The following is a 19,848-nucleotide window of genomic DNA, read 5'->3' as shown; positions in this document are numbered from 1 at the left end:
TCTGTACAGGTGTAAGAGATGGGAGGCAATGGAGGATCAGGCCATCTTCATCTAATTGCACTAGCTGTCCTATAGTTGAGAAGTCCTATTTAGACCACACTTTTTAGTTTAGTATTCGGTGGATGAATGTAGAGAACATAAAATATGTAAATGCACACACACACACGTGTCTCAGAATATCTTTTAAAATAATTCTCAGCATGAATTAGATTCACATTGATTCTCTGCAGAAATACTGGGCCAGATCGATTCATATACTCTGGCTGCTTTGAGCCACTCTGGTGATGAAAATTAGCTGTAAACTGGGCTTCCATCTTTGTATCATACTTATATGTCCCCCATTAACACAGTGTTTGAGTGCCTCGTGATCTTGAATATATTTATCCTCACAAAAACCCTCTGAGAAAGGGAAGTGCTACTATCCCCATTTTACAGATGGTGAACTGAGGCACAGAGAGACTAAGGGCCAGATTTGTTATGGTATTAAGGCACCAAAAGATGCAGACAGGAATCTAGTGGAACCCAATATCAGTTGGGCATCTAGGTGCTTTTGAAAATTCTGCTAGACATCTATCTGCATCTTTAGGCACCTCAAAACCTTTACAAATCTGGCCTTAAGTGACTTGTCTAAGATTATACAAAATGTCTGTAGTGCAGCAGGGAATTAAACCAGGGTTTATCACCTCCCCACTGGTTGAGGTGGGTTTACAGTGTTTTGAGTTACCACAGTGATTCAAAGCAGCTGAACTAAACTGGCCCAATTTTCAGAGATTTCCCACGCTTCTTTCTATTATCAAGTCATTCAAGGAGAAGTCCTGTATACAGCTGAAGATCACATGAACAATTAATGATTGACATTACCTTGTGTGCGGACAGGATCTGACATAGGACTGGGGTCACTCAGACCTTGTGAGTTGATTGCTCTCACCATAAACAGGTAGATTGTATTGGGTCGCAATCCTCTTAAAGTGTAGAGTGTTGTCTTTACATGATTAGCTACTGTTTGCCAGCTATTGCTCACAGATTGGCTGCAATGGAAACATGGTTGAAGACTACAGATTAAAGCAAAAAGAAATCATAGAAATATAGCATTGGAAGGGTCCCTGATAGTACAGTTCCTTGCACTGATGCAGGACTAAGTTTATCTAGACCATCTCTGACGGGTGTTTGTCTAACCTGCTCTTAAAAACTTCCACTGACAGAGATTCTACAATCTCTCTAGGTAATTTGGTCCAGTGCTTAACGATCCTTACAGTTAGAATCCTAATGTGTGAATCTCTATTGCTGCAATTTAGGCCCATTACTTCTTGTCCTTTCCTCAGTGGTTAAGAACAATTCATCACCTTCCTCTTTATAACAAACTTTTACATACTGGGGAGAGAAAGGATTTGTAAAATAAGTTGGGTTTCATTTCCTTGCCAAGGTTAACCACTGGGGAAAAAAATAGCAAGATCAATAAAAAAATAAATAAAAATGAAGCCGTTCTGCTGGTTTTAGTTAATTCATGAAGAGAGTAGGCCACATTATGAAACAAAACAATAGTACCATAAAAATTCTTCAGCCCAGCTGAAGTGAAAGCCTTTCCTAATACATTATAGCCCACTAAAATAAATACCTGCAAAAGGAACAGATATAGAAAAGTAGAAAAGTAAATTTGAATGATAAATGGGGCCCTCTTGAACAAATATTTGAAAATAATAAACCTGTTAAAAGAATAACTTTCTATACTACAGGGTAAATTATGCCAATAAATTGTCCTGCTAAAAGAATGTGTCCTCCTTGAATTAAATCCATATGTAAAATTACTATAGACCCTTTCAAAAACACATCTGTAAAAGAAGAAAAATGCATGAATACATTTTCCTGTGCTTAAGTTTTCAATTGGACTGTCCTATAAACAGAATATAGCACCTTGCATCTGTAAAAATCTCAAGTGTGATTGTTAAAAATAGCTCTCTATGAATATATGGTGATTTTTAGAGTCATCGGTGGGATGTCATTGCAGCTTATGTAAAGTCAAATGGGCACCTTTGCTAAGAATAAAGAGAGAATTTCATTTCATAGCTGTCGGTTGTATATTATTCATAAGAAAGTTTTTCTACCTTTTCCCTTTGGGCTTATTAAAGGTAGTCATTATTTTCATATGAATCAAAAGACATACTGGAAGTTACCATTTTTATGGAAAACAATTATTTGCATATTTTAGAAATGGCACATAGATATTTATGTAGAAGGATGAGTAGTCATCATTGTGGCCTTTTGAGCTGTTACTGTACATATTTTATAGGACCATAGATTACCATGCTAACTAAAAGACAAAATATATTTACTCCTTTTCTTTCACTTTAAGACTCTGATTCAGGAACGTACTTAAACATGACCCTAATTTGAAGCACACAAGTAACCCATTGATTTAAGTGACCTACTGAATTGTGGCTTGCAAATACTGTGTGCATCTATGAGGTGCTCAGCACCTCAACTCTGATCAACTTCAGACTTGCAGGATCAAACTCTAAATGATCAGATGTTTGTTTTTTTCAATGATATATTTTATTCCATATGGTATACACATATTGGAATTTCAAAAGGGGTGGTTTGGTTTTTTTTTAGGTTCTCCTTTAAGAAGACCAAACATCCCAACATGTTCAAGGTTTAGTGAATACTATTATTAACTTTTTTAAAATCTGGTTTGCCCAACCCTAATTAAACTACCTCCTCTCAAGCAGTCCAATTTCAATGTCAACATTCTCATTTGAAACCTTCAGTGATGATCAGGATTAAGAAAAAAGTAACAGATGAGTGAATGCATAGTCAAACTATACTTCTGCTGACCTGAAGAAATAGTCTAGTGCTTGTCTAAACTTTCTATTAAGAAATAGGTGGTTAATAATAAAGAGAAATTCTTGAAGATTAATAATGAACTTCATGCCATCAAAGATAAAGCCTTTAGTGAGTTAATTGAATGTGTAGATATCCACACAGGTACCATCAGATCAGAAGCACAGTTAACACTGGGGTTAAAACAAAATTAGAAAGGAAAGAGATTAAAAGTGGAAATTTTCACATACCTAAAAGCTTCAATGATATATGCACTAGCTGGTAAGCTTCCAGGGGTGCCTGGCTGCCAGGACAAGGTGACACTGTTCTTAGTAACGTCAGTGACCTGGGGTTTGGATGGTGGCCCAGGAAGGTCATTCAAATCGTAATTTTTACTGATTGTTGCTCCACCGGACTCTGTAAGGGGTAAATAAAAAAAATAGTTAACTTTTATCCTTGACTGCACAATTTGATTTCAAAAAAGGACAGTAAAGATAAAAAAAACTATAAAAATAAATTACAATGGTCAGCACAGTGGCCCCAATTCTTACTGATCTAACTTAACAATAACAACAGAGAGTCAGGTTTACATTTAGAGGCTTATGTTACTGGATGATTGGCTGTACGTCTTTAGATAAACTTTTGCTCATAAAACAAACCAGAGAAAGCAACAACAATAAAAGAAAAAGGAGGAGAAGAGGCAGATAGCCTAGTCTATTTTATTTATTTTTTTTAATAATTGGAATAGATTCACCTAAAATGTCAACACATCAGTCAATATAAGGCATGAGAAAGCCCCCAATCCTACAAAAGGATCTCCAATTAGGTAGACTTTTTCACCCCACAAGAAGCCCCAGTGACTTCAGTGGGATTCTTCGTGGACATAAGGACCTTCCTGCATGGAAACAGTTAGCTTGTTGGTACTCCAGTTTAGACTAGATTTAGCTCTCTAACTTACCTTGATATTAATACAACTGGTTGTACTATCAATGGAGATTTAGAGAAAATAATACCAAAATCTAAGGCATATGAAGATATCCAGCCTTTCTACCTAAATACATATTAGTCTCAATCCCGGTTCCCTTTAAAACAGATCTGCTATAATACGGTGAACACAAGCCAAGAGAACAACGAGCCTCTGACATGACTTACCTGTCACCTCTAGCACAGCACTCCAAGATGTCTCCCCACTTGAACTTGTTGCCACACATGTGTAAGTGCCAGTGTCAGATATCTAGTCATACAAAAATGGTTAAGGGCATTTTTGACAAATCTTCAACATCAGGTGGCACAATCCTCTCAGTTTTTTTCTGAATATTTCTTGATGTAAAATAAGAAGGACTTAGCCTACATTGTACATCACTAAAGGACACCAGACATTTCTCAAATAATCATTTAATGGTGGCTTACTTTTAGAGAACTATAATAAGATTACTTGCTCTTAATAGTTTCACTCGGTTCCCCCCCCACCCACCCATTATTCTAATTCTCATATAGTTAATGCCAGTGGTACAGGGTATGGGTATTACAGAATGGTTAATTTAAAACATGTCACCAATTTTTTTTTTAATATATGAAGGAAGATCCAGGTGAATTCCAGTAAAAATGTAATATACTATAGATGTGAATGAAATTATAATTTAAAGTGTGTCTAAATTATTGTGAAATGGGTACAGATTTCTACTTCTCAGAGGAGATTAAGCTTCAGTTTCATAATCCCTGTCTTGATTTACAGTTTCCAATCCCAGCACGGTTGTCTCACCTCCTTTTATTCCTCTGTTGTAGAGAAAGTATTACTGTGCAGTTTATCATGTATGGGTCTTTTTAGATGAGACTTTAAAACCAGTCCTGTCTAGTTAGTATGGATATTAAAGTCCTCACGCATAACATTTTCTAAAGGGTAAGGCTGGGTCAGTGGCCTAGGCCAAATTTCCCTCTTCCCTCTCCACTTTTATGCAAAGTGGAGTGAGCTTGTTGATGAGCTGGCAGCTGCCTTTCACACCAGAGGGGTTTCAGTGATGCTGTATGTGCATTTCAGTGGTGCTGTAGTCTGGAGTTTGAGAAGTGTTTGGGGATGAAAAGCATTATAGTCACATAAATGATCCAGATATGCAGAGTTTATCTGGGGAAATTGTTTGTGGTCACATTGACACTATTAGAGTTATTTCCCCCCTCTTCTTTTTATTTATTTTTTTTCTGCCACACTAACTGATTTCCCCTGATGTTTTGTTATTTCTCACTTTGAAGGCTAAGGGATGCTGTGAATGAGACCTGATGTTTGGTCTGGGGAAATCTACTGAGATCAATGGAATACCGCAGTTGGCCAACAGTGTGGAGTCTACTGAGAAGCCCCAAACCTGGTGTGTGTAAAGCATGTTAGCCTAGAGATGGAAATGGAGTTGGGAGAGTGCTGACTCTGATGATATGAGAGAAGAATTATATTCACTGGGGGAAGACTGCATTGGAACATCTCAATGGATATAGGACTAAATTCAGAATCGTTTATTGGACTGTAAGGGAATAGCATGTGCGTGCTCTGTACTATATTAAATTGGAACTGAAATCAATGTGCTCATAGCTTGATTTTCCAGATGGCTGTTGAGGCAAATCAGCAAGATGCGCTTTACAATATCTGCTGATACATATTTTAATTGATTTTGAAGTTTATCGTGTTTGAATCATGTTGGCACTTTCTGCTTCTGACACATTATCGCTGCAGTATACTATTGTTATGGACAGGGCACAACGGGTAATTAGTGATGTAACTATTTAGTAGATTTGTATAAGCAAGGCCTGAATTTTAAGAAGATGCAGCTGCCTTGAGTCAGAAAGGCTCTCTGATAAAGGCTGAAATATTCAAAATGTGAACTGGTTGCTAGGGAAAGACAACGGCACTTGACTGGAGATAGCCTTATCAGCTGGAAGGGGAGCGGTAGAGCATTCTCTGCTGTACTATTTTACAATGTGTTTTATGAGCTGTTGGTTGGGAAAAGGTACCTCCTCATTATGTGGTAGTGGAAACTCTTTTTTCAGGCAAAGTTTCTTAACTGCATTTGTGCATCGCCGTTGCAAAGTGGAGTACGGCACTGGACACTGTGCGTATACTTAGAAGGCAAATACTATATATAAAGAATACTTGGGGTATTCCACTTCTTCCAGGCCATGAAATCAACTACCAGCTATGCAGACTATGAACAGATGATGTGTACCTAGTGAATTTCATATCAGCATGACAATATTGTTTGCCTTTTAATCTTTTTTGCTATTAAAACACACAAAAATGGAGAGAAATCAGACAGTCAATGGCAATTCATTGTTTTTCTACATCCCATACCATCTCAGTGCGGTGGGGAAGGGGGCTTAATTGAATGGGAGACAGGTGTTCCATGTGGGAGGACAGATCATGCCACTGGCAGAAAGACCAAAACCTAACCTCTACATAGCTTGTGGATTAGACACCCACTCCCAATGGCTGCGGCCAACTGGCTGCTTTTAAGGACATGAAGGGAGACATCTGAATATATGGATGGATTATGATCATCATTAAGCACTTGCCCTCCTTTCCCTGGTTAACACTGGGTTTCTGGGCATGCTATGAATAATAAGTAAGTGGCTTTTTTGGAGCAGAGAAGGAATTTTCCTGTCACCGTTGACCTGGATATGGAATTTTTTTTCACTTCCTCATAGCAACCGGGATATTTGGCACATAGGGGAATTGTGTAGATTCACATTCAAGGTTTGGCCTGGGGTCCAGTGTGGTTGCTGTGGAGCATGGGCAAGGTGGTGTAGGGGCTCCAGAATAGATGTCAGCACTGAGCTAAGAAGGACCATATCCATTAGATGTACTGCAATGAGCTACCTTGACATATACATTTAACCCTTGTATGCAATAAGGGCAGTGACAATTATTTTGGTAAGATGCTAAAATCCCTATTGGTTGGTTATGCTGAAGGGGAGCTAATTGTAGCCTGCCCTGAGATTGGTCCTGTCTAAAGGACTTCAGTTTGGACCTCCACTGGACTCTTTGTTGCTGTGGTAGCCTTAACGGAAGACTTAAACTTTCCAGTTTACATTAATTCATAAAAGTTGCAGCTTCCCATTTAAACTAGGGCTGTCAAGCAATTAAAAATTAACTGTGATTAATCACATGATTAAAAAAATAATCACGATTAATCGCGCTGTTAAACAATAATAGAATACCATTTATTTAAATATTTTTGGATGTTTTCTACATTTTCAAATATATTGATTTCAACTACAACACAGAAAACAAAGTGTACAGTGCTCACTTTATATTTATTTTTGATTACAAATATTTGCACTGTAAAAAACCAAAAGAAATAGTATTTTTCAATACTCACATTACAAGTATTGTAGTGCAATCTCTTTATCATGAAAGTTGAACTTACAAAAGTAGAATTATGTACCAAAAAAACTGCACTCAAAAATAAAACAATATAAAACTTTAGAGCCTACACGTCCATTCAGTCCTACTTCTTATTCAGCTAATTGCTCAGACAAACAAGTTTGTTTACATTTGCAGGGGAAAATGCTGTCCACTTCTTGTTTACAGTGTCACCTGAAAGTGAGAACAGGCATTCACATGGCACTGTTGTAGCCAGCATCACAAGATATTACGTGCCAAATGCCCTAAAGATTCATATGTCCCTTCATGCTTCAATCACCATTCCAGATGACATGCGTCCATGCTGATGATGGGTTCTGCTCGATAATGATCCAAAACAGTGCGGACCAGCACATGTTCATTTTCATCATCATGACTCAGATGCCACCAGCAGAAGATTGATTTTCTTTTTTGGTGCTTCCGGTTCTGTAGTTTCCGTATTGGAGTGCTGCTCTTTTAAGACATCTGAAAGCATGCTCCACATGTCGTCCCTCTCAGATTGTGGAAGGCACTTCAGATTCTTAAACCTTGGGTTGAGTGCTGTATCTATCTTTAGAAATTCACATTGGTACCTTCTTTGTGTTTTGTCAAATCTGAAGTGAAAGTGTTCATAAATCGAACATGTACTGGGTCATCATCCGAGATTACTATAATATGAAATATATGGCAGAATGGGGGTAAAACAGACCAGGAGACATACAATTCTCCCCCAAGGAGTTCAGTCACAAATTTAATTAACACATTATTTTTTTTAACGAGCATTATCAGCATGGAAACATGTCCTCTGGAATGGTGGCCGAAACATGAAGGGGCATATGAATGTTTTTCATAGTTGGCACGTAAATACCTTGCAATACCGGCTACAAAAGTGCCATGCAAACACCTGATCTCACTTTCAAGTGACATTGTAAATAAGAAGCGGGCAGTATTATTTCCCATAAATGTAAATAAACTTGTTTGTCTTAGTGGTTGGCTGAAGAAGAAGTAGGACTCAGTGGACTTATAGGCTCTAAAGTTTTACACTCTTATTTTTGAGTGCAGTTATGTAACAAAAAAATCTACATTTGTAAGTTGCACTTTCACAACAAAGAGATTGCACTACAGCACTTGTATGAGGTGAATTGAAAAATACTATTTATCATTTTTACAGTGCAAATATTTGTAATAAAAAATAATATAAAGTGAGCACTGTACACTTTGTATTCTGTGCTGTAATTAAAGTCAATATATTTGAAAATGTAGAAAAACATCCAAAAATGTTTAATAAATTTCAATTGGGATTCTATCGTTCAACTGCGCGATTAAAACTGTGATTAATCACAATTAATTTTTTTAATTGCAATAAATTTTTTTTGAGTTAATCATGTCAGTTAACAGCAATTAATTGACAGCCCTAGTATAAACCAATTTATGGTGTTGAGTCTTTCTTCCTGGTGTTACTGCATTGAGAAGGGTTAAGGAGTATCTTTCTGAGCCTTAAAGGAAAATGGGTATTAAAGAATGAGCCACTCAAGGATCAATAAAAGCTCCATGTCTTTTAAAGTCACACTTAATGCCAGATTTTCCTTTCCCTTGCCAGTATTTCCTTTCTCCTTTACAGATCATGTACCTCTAACAAAGACATTAATGTGCTAGCACGATTCAACAAGTATTTTACTGTTTGCATAACCGCGTGGAGGCAGGGATCCCATGAGCTTCTGCCTCATGGACACTCCACAGAAGCCCATCATCAATGCTCTGAAAGTTTGTTTGAAATCACCAAGCTCCCACCTTTAATTGCTGCTTTCTAACACTACTGGCGGATCTTGACTATTCAACCGCACTGTTTAATCCAGCTCTACAGTAAAAATGCATTAACCTTCATGGCCCAAACCCGCCTTTAGCCCAGAGAGGGAGGATAAATTGTTTACTCAAGGAAAGCTAGCATAAATTTTTTAATAAATTCCATTTTGTTCCAAGGAGGTTAACAATTCATTTATGATCACTGATGAGATGCTGGCAGAAAACTAAACTGCTGCTCATTTCTTGTTCTTTATAGTTCTGCAGATTCTCTTTTTTTTTTTTCCTGATAAAACTAAGTACAAGCATTAGTGCCGATGAAATTAAATATTTCCTGAAATTATTTTTAAACAATTAATGTATAATATAACTATTTTTACCTTTCTGCACCATATGTAATATATATTTGGATATTTTTTATGAGTGTCTCTATACTTTATATATTATACATAAATACATACATCTACACAACGTTTGTCATTCTCAAGATAATATTTACCAACAAGGTACAGCACTGTGGCAGCTGAGATACTGCAGATTTTGTTTGTACTCTAAAGAAAACATACTAGTGTTATCTCAGATATCAATGTGTTAAATTGTTGGTAAATTTTGTCTTTTGAGTGGCAACCATTCTGTGAGAGTATAGATATATTAAAGAATCAGTCCTCTATCCGTGGTCTGCACCGCAGCATAAAGCAGCCAGAAAGCTACTTTAAATGAGCAACTGAGGATAACCCCATGCCACCTGGCTCCTGTCGCTTCCCATAGAGGTCATTCCCCGAGTGGGGAAGGGACGGGTTGGAGCACACAGTACCTGCTGGGACCACAGCAACTGGCATAACTTAGATCCACCACATGTATCTGATTCCAGAATTGGGCCTGTGTGTGCACACAAAACTACACTTTGTCACTTCATTCAGGGTTATTTGTTTTGTTTTGCTTAACTTTTGCTTTCTTATAAAGCCTTGTAACCAGCTAATAACCAGCGGATTTTGAACACAGTCCTGCTTTACTTAAGCAAGGAGTGCCAATGACTTCAGTGTGACAATCAGCATGTGTAAGGGTCACAAGCATGACTACAGACTACAGGAATGGACTCAATTATATAAGAAAATGTCCTATAAATTTCATTCTAAATCCCTTTGAAAAAAAACATGCTTCAAATATATGGTGTTTTTATTTTATTTTAGCTAAAAAGTCATTTAAAATGCTTGAACACAGGCGATCAAGGGACCAGAATTTCATTTCAGATCAAATTTCACATTGACAACTTTTCATTTTGTCTCTTCTCCCTATCTGAATTCCACCCTCCTGAAATTCAGGGCATCTGATTTTCAGATACCTCAAAGCAACACTGGCCACACAGTGTTCCATGCCCTATGCCAAAGCGGGATGCAATACTGCCCTAACCAAGCAGCTGGGGAAACACCAGCACACATAGGACAGAACCAGCATAGCCAGCTCCAGGGTACCTCCCTCTCCCAGGCCCTGGTGCAATGGATTTGGTAAGGGAGGGAGTGGCCAAAGCCTGGCTGCAGTCTCCTGGGAGACAATTATCAGCTGGAACAAATAAGGCTGCTCCGACTTGCAACTTTGAATGAATTGGCATCCAGCCTCAGGATCAAACGAGATGGAGATGGTGACCAGTCCCCCTTCCATCTCCTGCATGCAGTGAAGCTTGACCAGCCCCTACTGCTAGGTACTATGTTTTAATGCATTTTGTCTGAATCCTAATGTATTACCTGAACCCTCTACAGCAGTGGTTCCCAAACTTGTTCCACCGCTTGTGCAGGGAAAGCCCCTGCCGGGCTGGGCAGGTTTGTTTACCTGCCGCATCCGCAGGTTCGGCCGATCACAGCTCCCAGTGCCTGCGGTTCGCTGCTCCAGGCCAATGGGAGCTGCTGGAAGCGGTGCGGGCTGAGGGACGTACTGGCCGCTGCGCCGCTTCCAGCAGCTCCCATTGGCCTGGAGCAGCGAACTGCGGCCACTGGGAGCTGCGATCGGCCGAACCTGCAGCTGCGGCAGGTAAATAAACCGCCCCGGCCCGGCAGGAGCTTTCCCTGCACAAGCAGTGGAACAAGTTTGGGAACCACTAGGCTACAGCAATGTTAAATCATATCCCCCTTTTTTATTTCTCTGGCAGAGAATTTTGCTCAGTGAAGCTTGCTGGTGAAAGACGTTATTCTAAATGGAGGGGCACATGTCAACTTTGAAGATAAGGATGCCTAACTGTTTGATGGGGGCTCCTCACCAGCTCAGTAACGATCCAGTCGGAACAAAGATTCATTCATATTAGTACTCACCCGTAGACTTTTAATCTGCAAAGTCCCCTGCTCCTGTATTGATGTTCTAGGATCTCTGCCCAGGAACGTGAATCCTTCCTTTAACCAGCTAATAACAGGAAGTGGGTCGCCAGTGGCCTTACACTTCAGCAAAGCTGTCCCATCTACTGCCAACGTCTGATTGGCTGGACCTTGGAGAATGATGGGTGGAGGTCTATCTGTCAAAACTAAATGACAACACAACAATTACTGAACCTCTCTACCTTTTAACAGTTAGTATCTGTCATGTTTAACAGTTAGTATCTGGCATAACAGAATACAGATTTTAAGAAAATCGTATATGATATCCAGGGAGGTTGAAAACGCCAATTTCTGCAATGCTCATTATGCATTCATGCACCCACAACTGAGATGTTTTCTTGGCATATTTGAAAGGGTTGTGCTTAGTTACAGTGAAATGGTACCTAGATGTGACTTTGCTATAAACAAACACAGAAAGGTTATCACACTTATTTGAGTAAGGGTATGTCTACACTCAAATAAAACACCCCCAGCTGACGCAGATGTAAATTGCAGCATAGACATTCAGGCTCGAGCCTGAGCTCCAGGACACAGCAAGGGAGGAGGGTTCCAGAGCCTAAACATCTACACTGCTATTTTATAGCCCTGCAGCCTGAGTCCTGCAAGCACGAGTCACTGGCCAGCCGTGGGTGTTTTTTTATTGCACTGTAGGCATTACTTAAGGTTAGCTAAAAGTTAAGACCCTGGTTCAGGAAAGCACTTGCATAGGTGCTGGAACTAGAGGTGCTGGGGGTGTGGCAGACATAGGTGTTGACTGCATGGGTGCTCCGGGGCTGGAACACCCATGGAAAGAACTAGTGGGTGCTCAACACTCACCGGCAACCTCCCCGCATCAGTTCCTCTCCCTCCCTCCCAGGGCCTCCCACCTGCCGCAATCATCTGTTCGGCTGCAGGCAGGAGGCACTGGGGGGTTGGGGGCAGAGTGAGGGTGGGGGCGCTCGGGAGAGGGGGTGGAGTGAGGGCGGGAAGAGGTGGGGCAGGGCAGAGCAGGGATGGGAAGAGGTGAGGCGGGGTGAGGGCAGGGTCTGGGGTGGAGCAGGGGGTCGAGCACACCCTGGCAACTCAGAAAGATGGCGCCTATGGTGGCAGCACCTTTTGGCTTAAAGTGGTTTCTATCGTAATACAGGGTTTACATTTTGATTCAATGGCTCTCAGCACCCCCACTATACAAATTGTTCCAGCAGCCTTGAGCACATGCTTAAGTTTAAACAGGTGTTTCAATCTCATTGGTGTCAAAGTTAAGCATATGGTTAAACGCTTTCCTGAAAACAGATGGTCTCCTGAATCAGGGCCTTAGACAGGTTGATGAAAGCTAAGACAGTTGTCAACCAACCATAACTGTTAGTTAAACATGTGCATTTGATCATGTTTCCCATTCATGTTCAATGTGCAAATGTTCATCATTAGGAAATAACATCGAACCCACAAAATCTTTCCCTAACTGATTGCTTCATGCTCTTCAGTGAGGAACAGTTCAGGTTTAATCAAGCTGTCTGTTTACCTATCAAATCAAGTCATCACCTTTTGAAACCATGAACTCTGTTATTATTCTCCTAATATTTTACATTTGCATGCTTGAAATAAGTCATAAAATGTTCTTAACAAGTGAGTGCCTAGCTGCATCTGAGCCTTATTCTGCTACCAGTGGGATATCGTGAAGATGAGATAAATGATCATGTTAACTTTTCTTACAAGAAAATTTTTTCATAAATAATTCTGATGTTCAACCTATTCCCTGTGGCATCTGTGGAGGATAAAAACATAACTTTGTTGTTTCTGTAAGACTTGTTTATGGAGAGAGAGAGTAAGATAAACAAGGGGGTGGATTCTTCATTAATGTCAATGGAGTTATACCATCATAACACCCATCTAACAGAATTGAGAAACAGTTCTCAGATGTTTAGCTTCCATACTGTCATAACTTTAAATCTCTGAGCAGTATGTTTGGCATCTGAATGAAAATATTCTGATAAACAGGATTAGCTCCTGAGCTAGTGTAGGTTCGCATAGCTCCACTGATGCCAATTGAGTTACATCAGTTTACTCAAGCTGAGGATCTGGCCCAATGTACTTAGCATACAGTACATGCCTCTGAATGAAACCAAAATAAATTGAAGTGTGTCTTAAAGAAATGTGGCTTGCATTGTGTTGAACTGTTCAAGACATGAGGTCACAGCATTGTCAAGGCTCCAAAGTACTTTCGGTATACTGTTTAATATATAGGAAAGAGGAGGGCTGATGTAAGCATTTGTTTTTTTATTCAAAATGTTTGTTTTTGGAACTGTGACATCGCAACAACCCTAAAACCTTCTCTTAATCTGGGAAATAAGGCTGATGACTCTACTTGCTGTAATAACACCTTGGGTTGTGATTTCAACAAATTTATTGTAACTGAACATTTAAAATGTGCATCGAAAGCTAATTTAGAACATTTGTCACATGAAATGAAAACTGTCTTGGAAATTCTGAAATACCATACACTGAATTCAGCTATAACACAGGAACCAGTAGGACACAAGAAAGACACATGGGGATGTATTTTCACCTCAGACCACATGTTTACATCTCATTAGGGTTAAGCACAGTTACACACAACTGTTGAAGAGAGAGTATGCCCTGTCATTTTAAGAAATACAAACTCAATCTCAATTTTATGCTGTAATTATAGAAACATGTGTATGGCCCATTTAAGTACTATACCTACAGCAAAAATATATTCAGGTGACAACTAGGCCACATAAGTTTTCATTTGCATTTAATGCAGAGCCATGAGTTTTCAGTTTTCTAGGTGAGTAGGTATAGATTGAAAGAATGAAAACATATAATTGCTTAGGTTGAGAACTATACATCTTTAGTTATTTGTAGCAACTCATTGCCTTGTTTTATGGGTAGCAATATAGGTATTTTAAAAGCCTATTGTTTTTTAGATATTGCTCTTTGGCATCTAATTAGTTTTTTTACTGCCCAAATGAGTAGCTCATAATCTTTTAAATGGGTTTGATCAATAAAGTAATTGAAAGTCTCCTGGCCAGAAGGAATCTTCATTTTCAAGGGTGTTATGGGTGAAAGACTACTACAGGTTTCCATGACACTAAGGCTAAAGGTTAAATGAACACTTAGGATTTCCAGTGATCTGTGAACAACTGTATTGTCTTCACTTCTATGACTTGTAAATCTTCTGTAAAATGTTTTTAAATTCTCCTGTTTTTGTCAGTCATTTAAATATATAAACAAGATTCCCATGATATAGGTTTTTCAGTGAATCAGGAACTGACACTTGAGCAGAGCTTTGGAAAGATGTTTCCAAATATATGTATGAGGGTCTGTCTATCTCAAAGATGGACAAATACTGTAAAAAGTTAATGAATGGTTGCTCTAATTTTTAGGTGAATTTGTTTTGTCCAAGCACAAACGCTTTTGTGTTCATTTTCTACAAACATGTGCGATTGAGCTATACTGGTATGCATATTTACGGAAAGTGAACTTCAAAGTCATATGTGCACGCATTCATGGAAACGGAATTTAAAATTAGTATCTACAAACATTCACATATGCATGTAATCTAGTGATGGAAACAATATCATATGCCTTATCTGACCAGTCACAACTAAGCAATACAACTTGAATTTCAAGTAGAGAGAGCTGGATACTCACAGAGAACTATTTGTGACTAATCCATAGAGTTAAAAAACATGCACAGTGGCCAAAAAGATCAATCAATAAATATGAATAATGAATTGATTAGAGGAAATTGAGATTTACTTCTGAATATTCTGTGCACAAAAAAGAGACTAAATTTATGGAATAAATGACTAATTGTGAATTATTCTGTCTATATCACACAGAGACACAGGTAAATGGAAGCTCTTAGTTTATTTGCATGACCTGCTGTTATAAGACTGTGAGCTGCATGCTTACCTTTGCTTTTGAAAGATTGCAGAGACTGTCTCATTTTTTTAAAAATGATGTTACTTTTCCAGATGTGAGTTAGACACTGGATTTATGTGACGATCTTTCAAGACAGTACAAGATTTGAATTTCAAATATATTGAAGGCTCTTAGCACAGTCCATAATCAGCAAAATTATCACTCAACTCAGCACATTTCATCACAGCAAGTAATCTTTTCTCATAGGAACACTTGAGTTAAAAATATTTCCAGTGAAGACGTCTAAGTGCAAAAATGTAACAATTGAAACACTGCTATATATGGTATAATTAAGCACTTGTTTTTCTGCACATGACATATGTTTTCATTCTGTATTGGAATTTCAATTGAATCCAAATTACTCTGGGATCAAACAAAAATGTGTTCAAAATGAAAATGATGCCTTGCCACTATTATTAAATCATTAACCAAACAGAAAAATTCTGGGCTATGAAGTAAAACTGAAATCACCAGCCAAAAACTGGAAAGCTAATGCTTTAATATATGGCTAATATTTGAAATGTTTATATTTTAATATATTTTTAAACCCCAAAATTAAATTTCTCTACTGATAAAAAACATTAACTTCTATAACCTATACTCAGCATGAGCTAAGAAAGAATATTTAGATATTTATGCTTAATTCCCTAATAAAAGGCAATGTCAAAAATTATCTATGATACAGTGGTACCTTTATTTATACAATCACAATTGCAAAATACTCTTTTTGTACATTCCTCATGACCTTCATCCACCCCTCAATACCATAATGAATTCATATTTCTATAAAATAATCTTGTAGTATATTACAGTGAGTGTCCTGACTTTCAGGTTGTGGGAGATATTTGAAGAATGCAGGTTTTTCATTCCTTTAGTCACACAGGCACCATTGAATGCTTTCTTAAGGTATGTAGAAAGCTAAGTACCTTTGAATGTAATTAGTTCAACCTGAGTTTGCTTTTTGCCATGGACACCTTAATGAGCTTTTTCTGTTGACTGGCTGCATAAGCTGATGCAGATGCAGAAGAGGTCAGTTATGATTTCTTTTTTCAGACAGAGAAATAAATAAAGATTAAGAAGGACCAAAGGCCTTGTCTGTCTAAAGGAAGAATTTCTCATCACTGATATCCTTGAACCTGACTTGCTCCTTTCGGCCCCTGTTGCAGTAAATCTCTGCAACAACAGCAGGTGCAACCATTAACAGCTCAATGTCCTATCAGCCAGTGTTTGTATGTTCTATTTATTCCAATCACAGCCATGGCATTGAATCAGACAGCGCCGTGGACAGATATTAAAAAATACTGCCTTTCCATTAATTTTAAATGACCTTTTAATCTACATGTAAATTTGAATTGTATGAAAATGCATCATTTTGTCATAGAGAGTAAGAGAAAGGGAAGACTTAAGGAGGTCACAGAGCAAAGGTTAGGCTTTAATCTCCTAGAGACTACTTTAAGGAAATGCAGTGCGTGCTTGTAAAGATGTAAGGATAAGGAAGAAATTATCTTTCCTTGTCATAAAAATATAGATAGCTTTTGGAAAACAACAGGAAAAAAAGGCATCAAATTCATGCTCAAACCTCTATAGCGTGTGTCTGAACCTCTCTACCTGTCACTTGCGATGAATATGCTTTTATGAAAAGCCAGATTATTCAGAATTAGACATCTTTTCAAACTTTCATGATGTAGGCAGGTCTCTGAGGGAGCTGTAATAGTGGATCTGTGCATGTAACAACAGTTTTAACGGCAAAAATTCGTCAAAGTCTGTCAGGAGATATTTAATGAGTCAGTTAAGATAGGGAATAATAAGGCCTGGGAATGAGATGACCTGCTAGGCAAATAGGAATTTCAGCTCCATTTTCTTTAGTAATATAAAGGCACTATTCTGCCCTAGATCCATGAACAGAACTCATACTGATGTTAACAGGATTCATGGGTGCAAATGAAAGGAGATATACGTAGTAAAGAATGCATTTAAGGTATTTTCCTAAAACAAAATGTTGAAATGACTAGTGACAAATCACACTGTGTTGTAGTATTTGTCAATCTGTCTGATTCCCATCATTGCAGTATCTGAGCGCATCAGAAATATTAATTATCCTTAAAACACTCCTGTGAGGGTAAGGAAGTATTATGGGCCCCGCTTTACAAATGGGGATTTGAGACACAGAGAGACTAAGGGCCAGGGTCCTCAGTTGATGTGCACAGACATAGCTCCATAGATTTAAATGGAGTTATTCCAGTTTTCATGAGATGACGATACGTCCCAAAGTGACTTCCCTAAGGTAACACAAGAAGTCTGCTGTGGAGCTGGGAATTGAACTGAGTTTTCCTGAGTTGCTATTCAGTGCTTTACCACAAAACCATCCATTGAGCATTCTGGATTAGAATATGGGCATCTTAGATTTCAGTTCCACTATACTGAACAGTGTCCCTTAAAACAAATTATATTCTGAGCTGGTGTAGCCCTCCCTTTTCACTGATTGTTTTAAAGAGGTACAAAATTTCATATAATATGCAAACTTGTATTCCATGTTTTTGTGTTCATGTAGAAGACTCTGCACCAAGGTCCTTTTTGCATTATTCATAATTTGTAGAAGTCTATATGTTTGCCGATATGAATTACATGATCTGACATGTCTATATTTAGAAATTATATTTTAATTCTTCAGTGCTATTGGTTAAAACAAACAAACAAACAAAAAAAACCCCAATAGAAATCCTGATTTCTCACCATCAGTAACTTCCAGCTGAGCCTTTGCTAAAATGCTCCCAGCAACTGTCAGCGCCTGACAGATGTAGTAGCCTGCATCAGATCGTTGAATGTTGGTAATAGTGAGGTCGCCTGTTGGTGATACTGAATACCTACTGTTGGGTTGGAGAGGCTGGTTTGGAAAGAGTAGATTCTGTAGAGACAATTCAAGCCACATCAGTGCAAAATACAAGAACATTGCTTTTCCCTCAGTCGAGGGCACAGTAATTTTCTTTACAAGGATTATGTATAAACACAAATAAAAAAACACTACTATTTATATAGTATCATAGGTGTGCATAGAGCTTTACAGACACATAATAAGCCAATGTTCCCTGCATGGAGAAGCTTGCAGTTTAAATTAGACACAGCACCACTGAGAAATGATGACAGACAATTGTGTTGCCGGTAGCGGTTGAGGTGTGGAGGAAGATTTCAGCAAATACATGCGGCTGATTTGTTTGTTTCATATGTATCTCATTAGTTCTGAATTTGTTTCACATGTACCTTGATAACCCTGAACTTTATTTTAACAACACACATAGCTGGATGTTACATCAGGAGGAGCTAACACTAGAGTGTACATTAGAAAGCTACCTAAAAGGAATGAATTATGAGTAGTGATCTGAAAGAGCAGAGTGAGATTGTTTGGCAATGAGTACTGTTCCTGGCAAAGGGGGAAGCATGAACAAGGCATTGAAGCAGAAGTGGCAGGAGGATACAAATGGATCATAAAGAAAGAGGGGTTGGCAGAGCATGGGAGGTGAAAGGAGGAGTAGAAGGAAATTAAAACTGAGACATAGACAAGAGGCAGACAGTGTGGAACCTTGAAGCTGAGGACGAGTATAAATTTGATGTGAAAATTGGCAAGGAGATGATAGTTTTGACGAGGGGGTGGCACATTTAGATTGGGGGTGGGTTATCTTAGCTGACACCCTTTTAATGGACTGGAGGGGGAGAGATGAGAACTGGGGAAAATAGAATGGAGGAGATTCAGTAATCAGTGCAAAAAGATAATCAAGGCAGGAGCAAGGGCTTTAGCAGCTGGGGGCAAATTTTAGAGGGAAAAGTGATAACATTTGACAGTGGCTTTGATGCGAGGAAAGAAGGGTTGAGAAGAGTGAGAGACAGCACTCGGGGAAAGGCAAGTTAGTGGCAGGGAGGATGGAAAAGGGGAGTAAGGGAGAGGGTTTAGGAGTTATGATGAGATGTTGGTACTTAAAGGAGGAAAACTGCCTGAATTAACTAATTCCATAAGAGTTATGGAACCATGATTTATGGATTTATGAACCAGTTTAAATAAAACAAGCACTGAACCAATCCCTATAAAAATATTACAATTGTTAACACCAGTGACATACCCAAACACTGCAAAGACACTACCGTAAGCTACTGATCATTACTCTAGGACAGTGGGTCTCATACTTATTTGATTGTGTGGCCCTTCTTTGCGTCTATAGTTGTTCATGTTCTCCCCCTGCCCCTCACAAGAATATATACTGCAGCCAGGCTCTGAAGGGAGAGCAGAAACCAGCGGCTGCTGGCTGGGCACTCAGCTGTATAGGTAGTGCTGTGCGGGCAGCAGCTCAGAAGTGAGGGTGGCAATATGATTTTTCAATATCACTTTTCACAGAAGACTTAGCACCCCATTGCCACCCTTACTTCTGTGTTGCTGCTGCCACCCCGGCGCTGATAGCTAGAGTCCCGCCGCTACCAGGTGAGGGATGTGCAGGGGGAAGGAGAGCCCGAGCCAGCCAATGCTCGTGATCCAGCAGTCACCCCTGGGGCGGTGGGGCTCCGGCTGTC

The 19,848-nt window shown here is 38.9% G+C and overlaps 1 protein-coding gene across 28 annotated transcripts in view; it reads right to left on the bottom strand.

The window, feature by feature from the left end:
- Positions 1–19,848, bottom strand: part of ROBO2 (roundabout guidance receptor 2) — a 1,527,115-nt gene that overhangs the window by 107,651 nt on the left and 1,399,616 nt on the right. For all 28 annotated transcript variants that reach the window (XM_043538357.1, XM_043538373.1, XM_043538358.1 and 25 more), the window contains 5 exons: positions 18,025–18,196; positions 11,305–11,510; positions 3,970–4,051; positions 3,069–3,234; positions 862–1,028 (listed from right to left, as the gene is read on the bottom strand). In XM_043538357.1, the coding sequence (XP_043394292.1) occupies positions 862–1,028; positions 3,069–3,234; positions 3,970–4,051; positions 11,305–11,510; positions 18,025–18,196 (793 nt within the window). The remainder of the gene's footprint in view (positions 1–861; positions 1,029–3,068; positions 3,235–3,969; positions 4,052–11,304; positions 11,511–18,024; positions 18,197–19,848) is intronic.

The sequence above is a fragment of the Chelonia mydas genome, chromosome 1 (genome assembly GCF_015237465.2).
Source record: "Chelonia mydas isolate rCheMyd1 chromosome 1, rCheMyd1.pri.v2, whole genome shotgun sequence".
Classification (NCBI taxonomy): Eukaryota; Metazoa; Chordata; order Testudines; family Cheloniidae; genus Chelonia; species Chelonia mydas.
The sequence above is the reverse complement of the archived record's forward strand: the minus strand, read 5'-3'. Positions and strand labels throughout refer to the sequence as shown.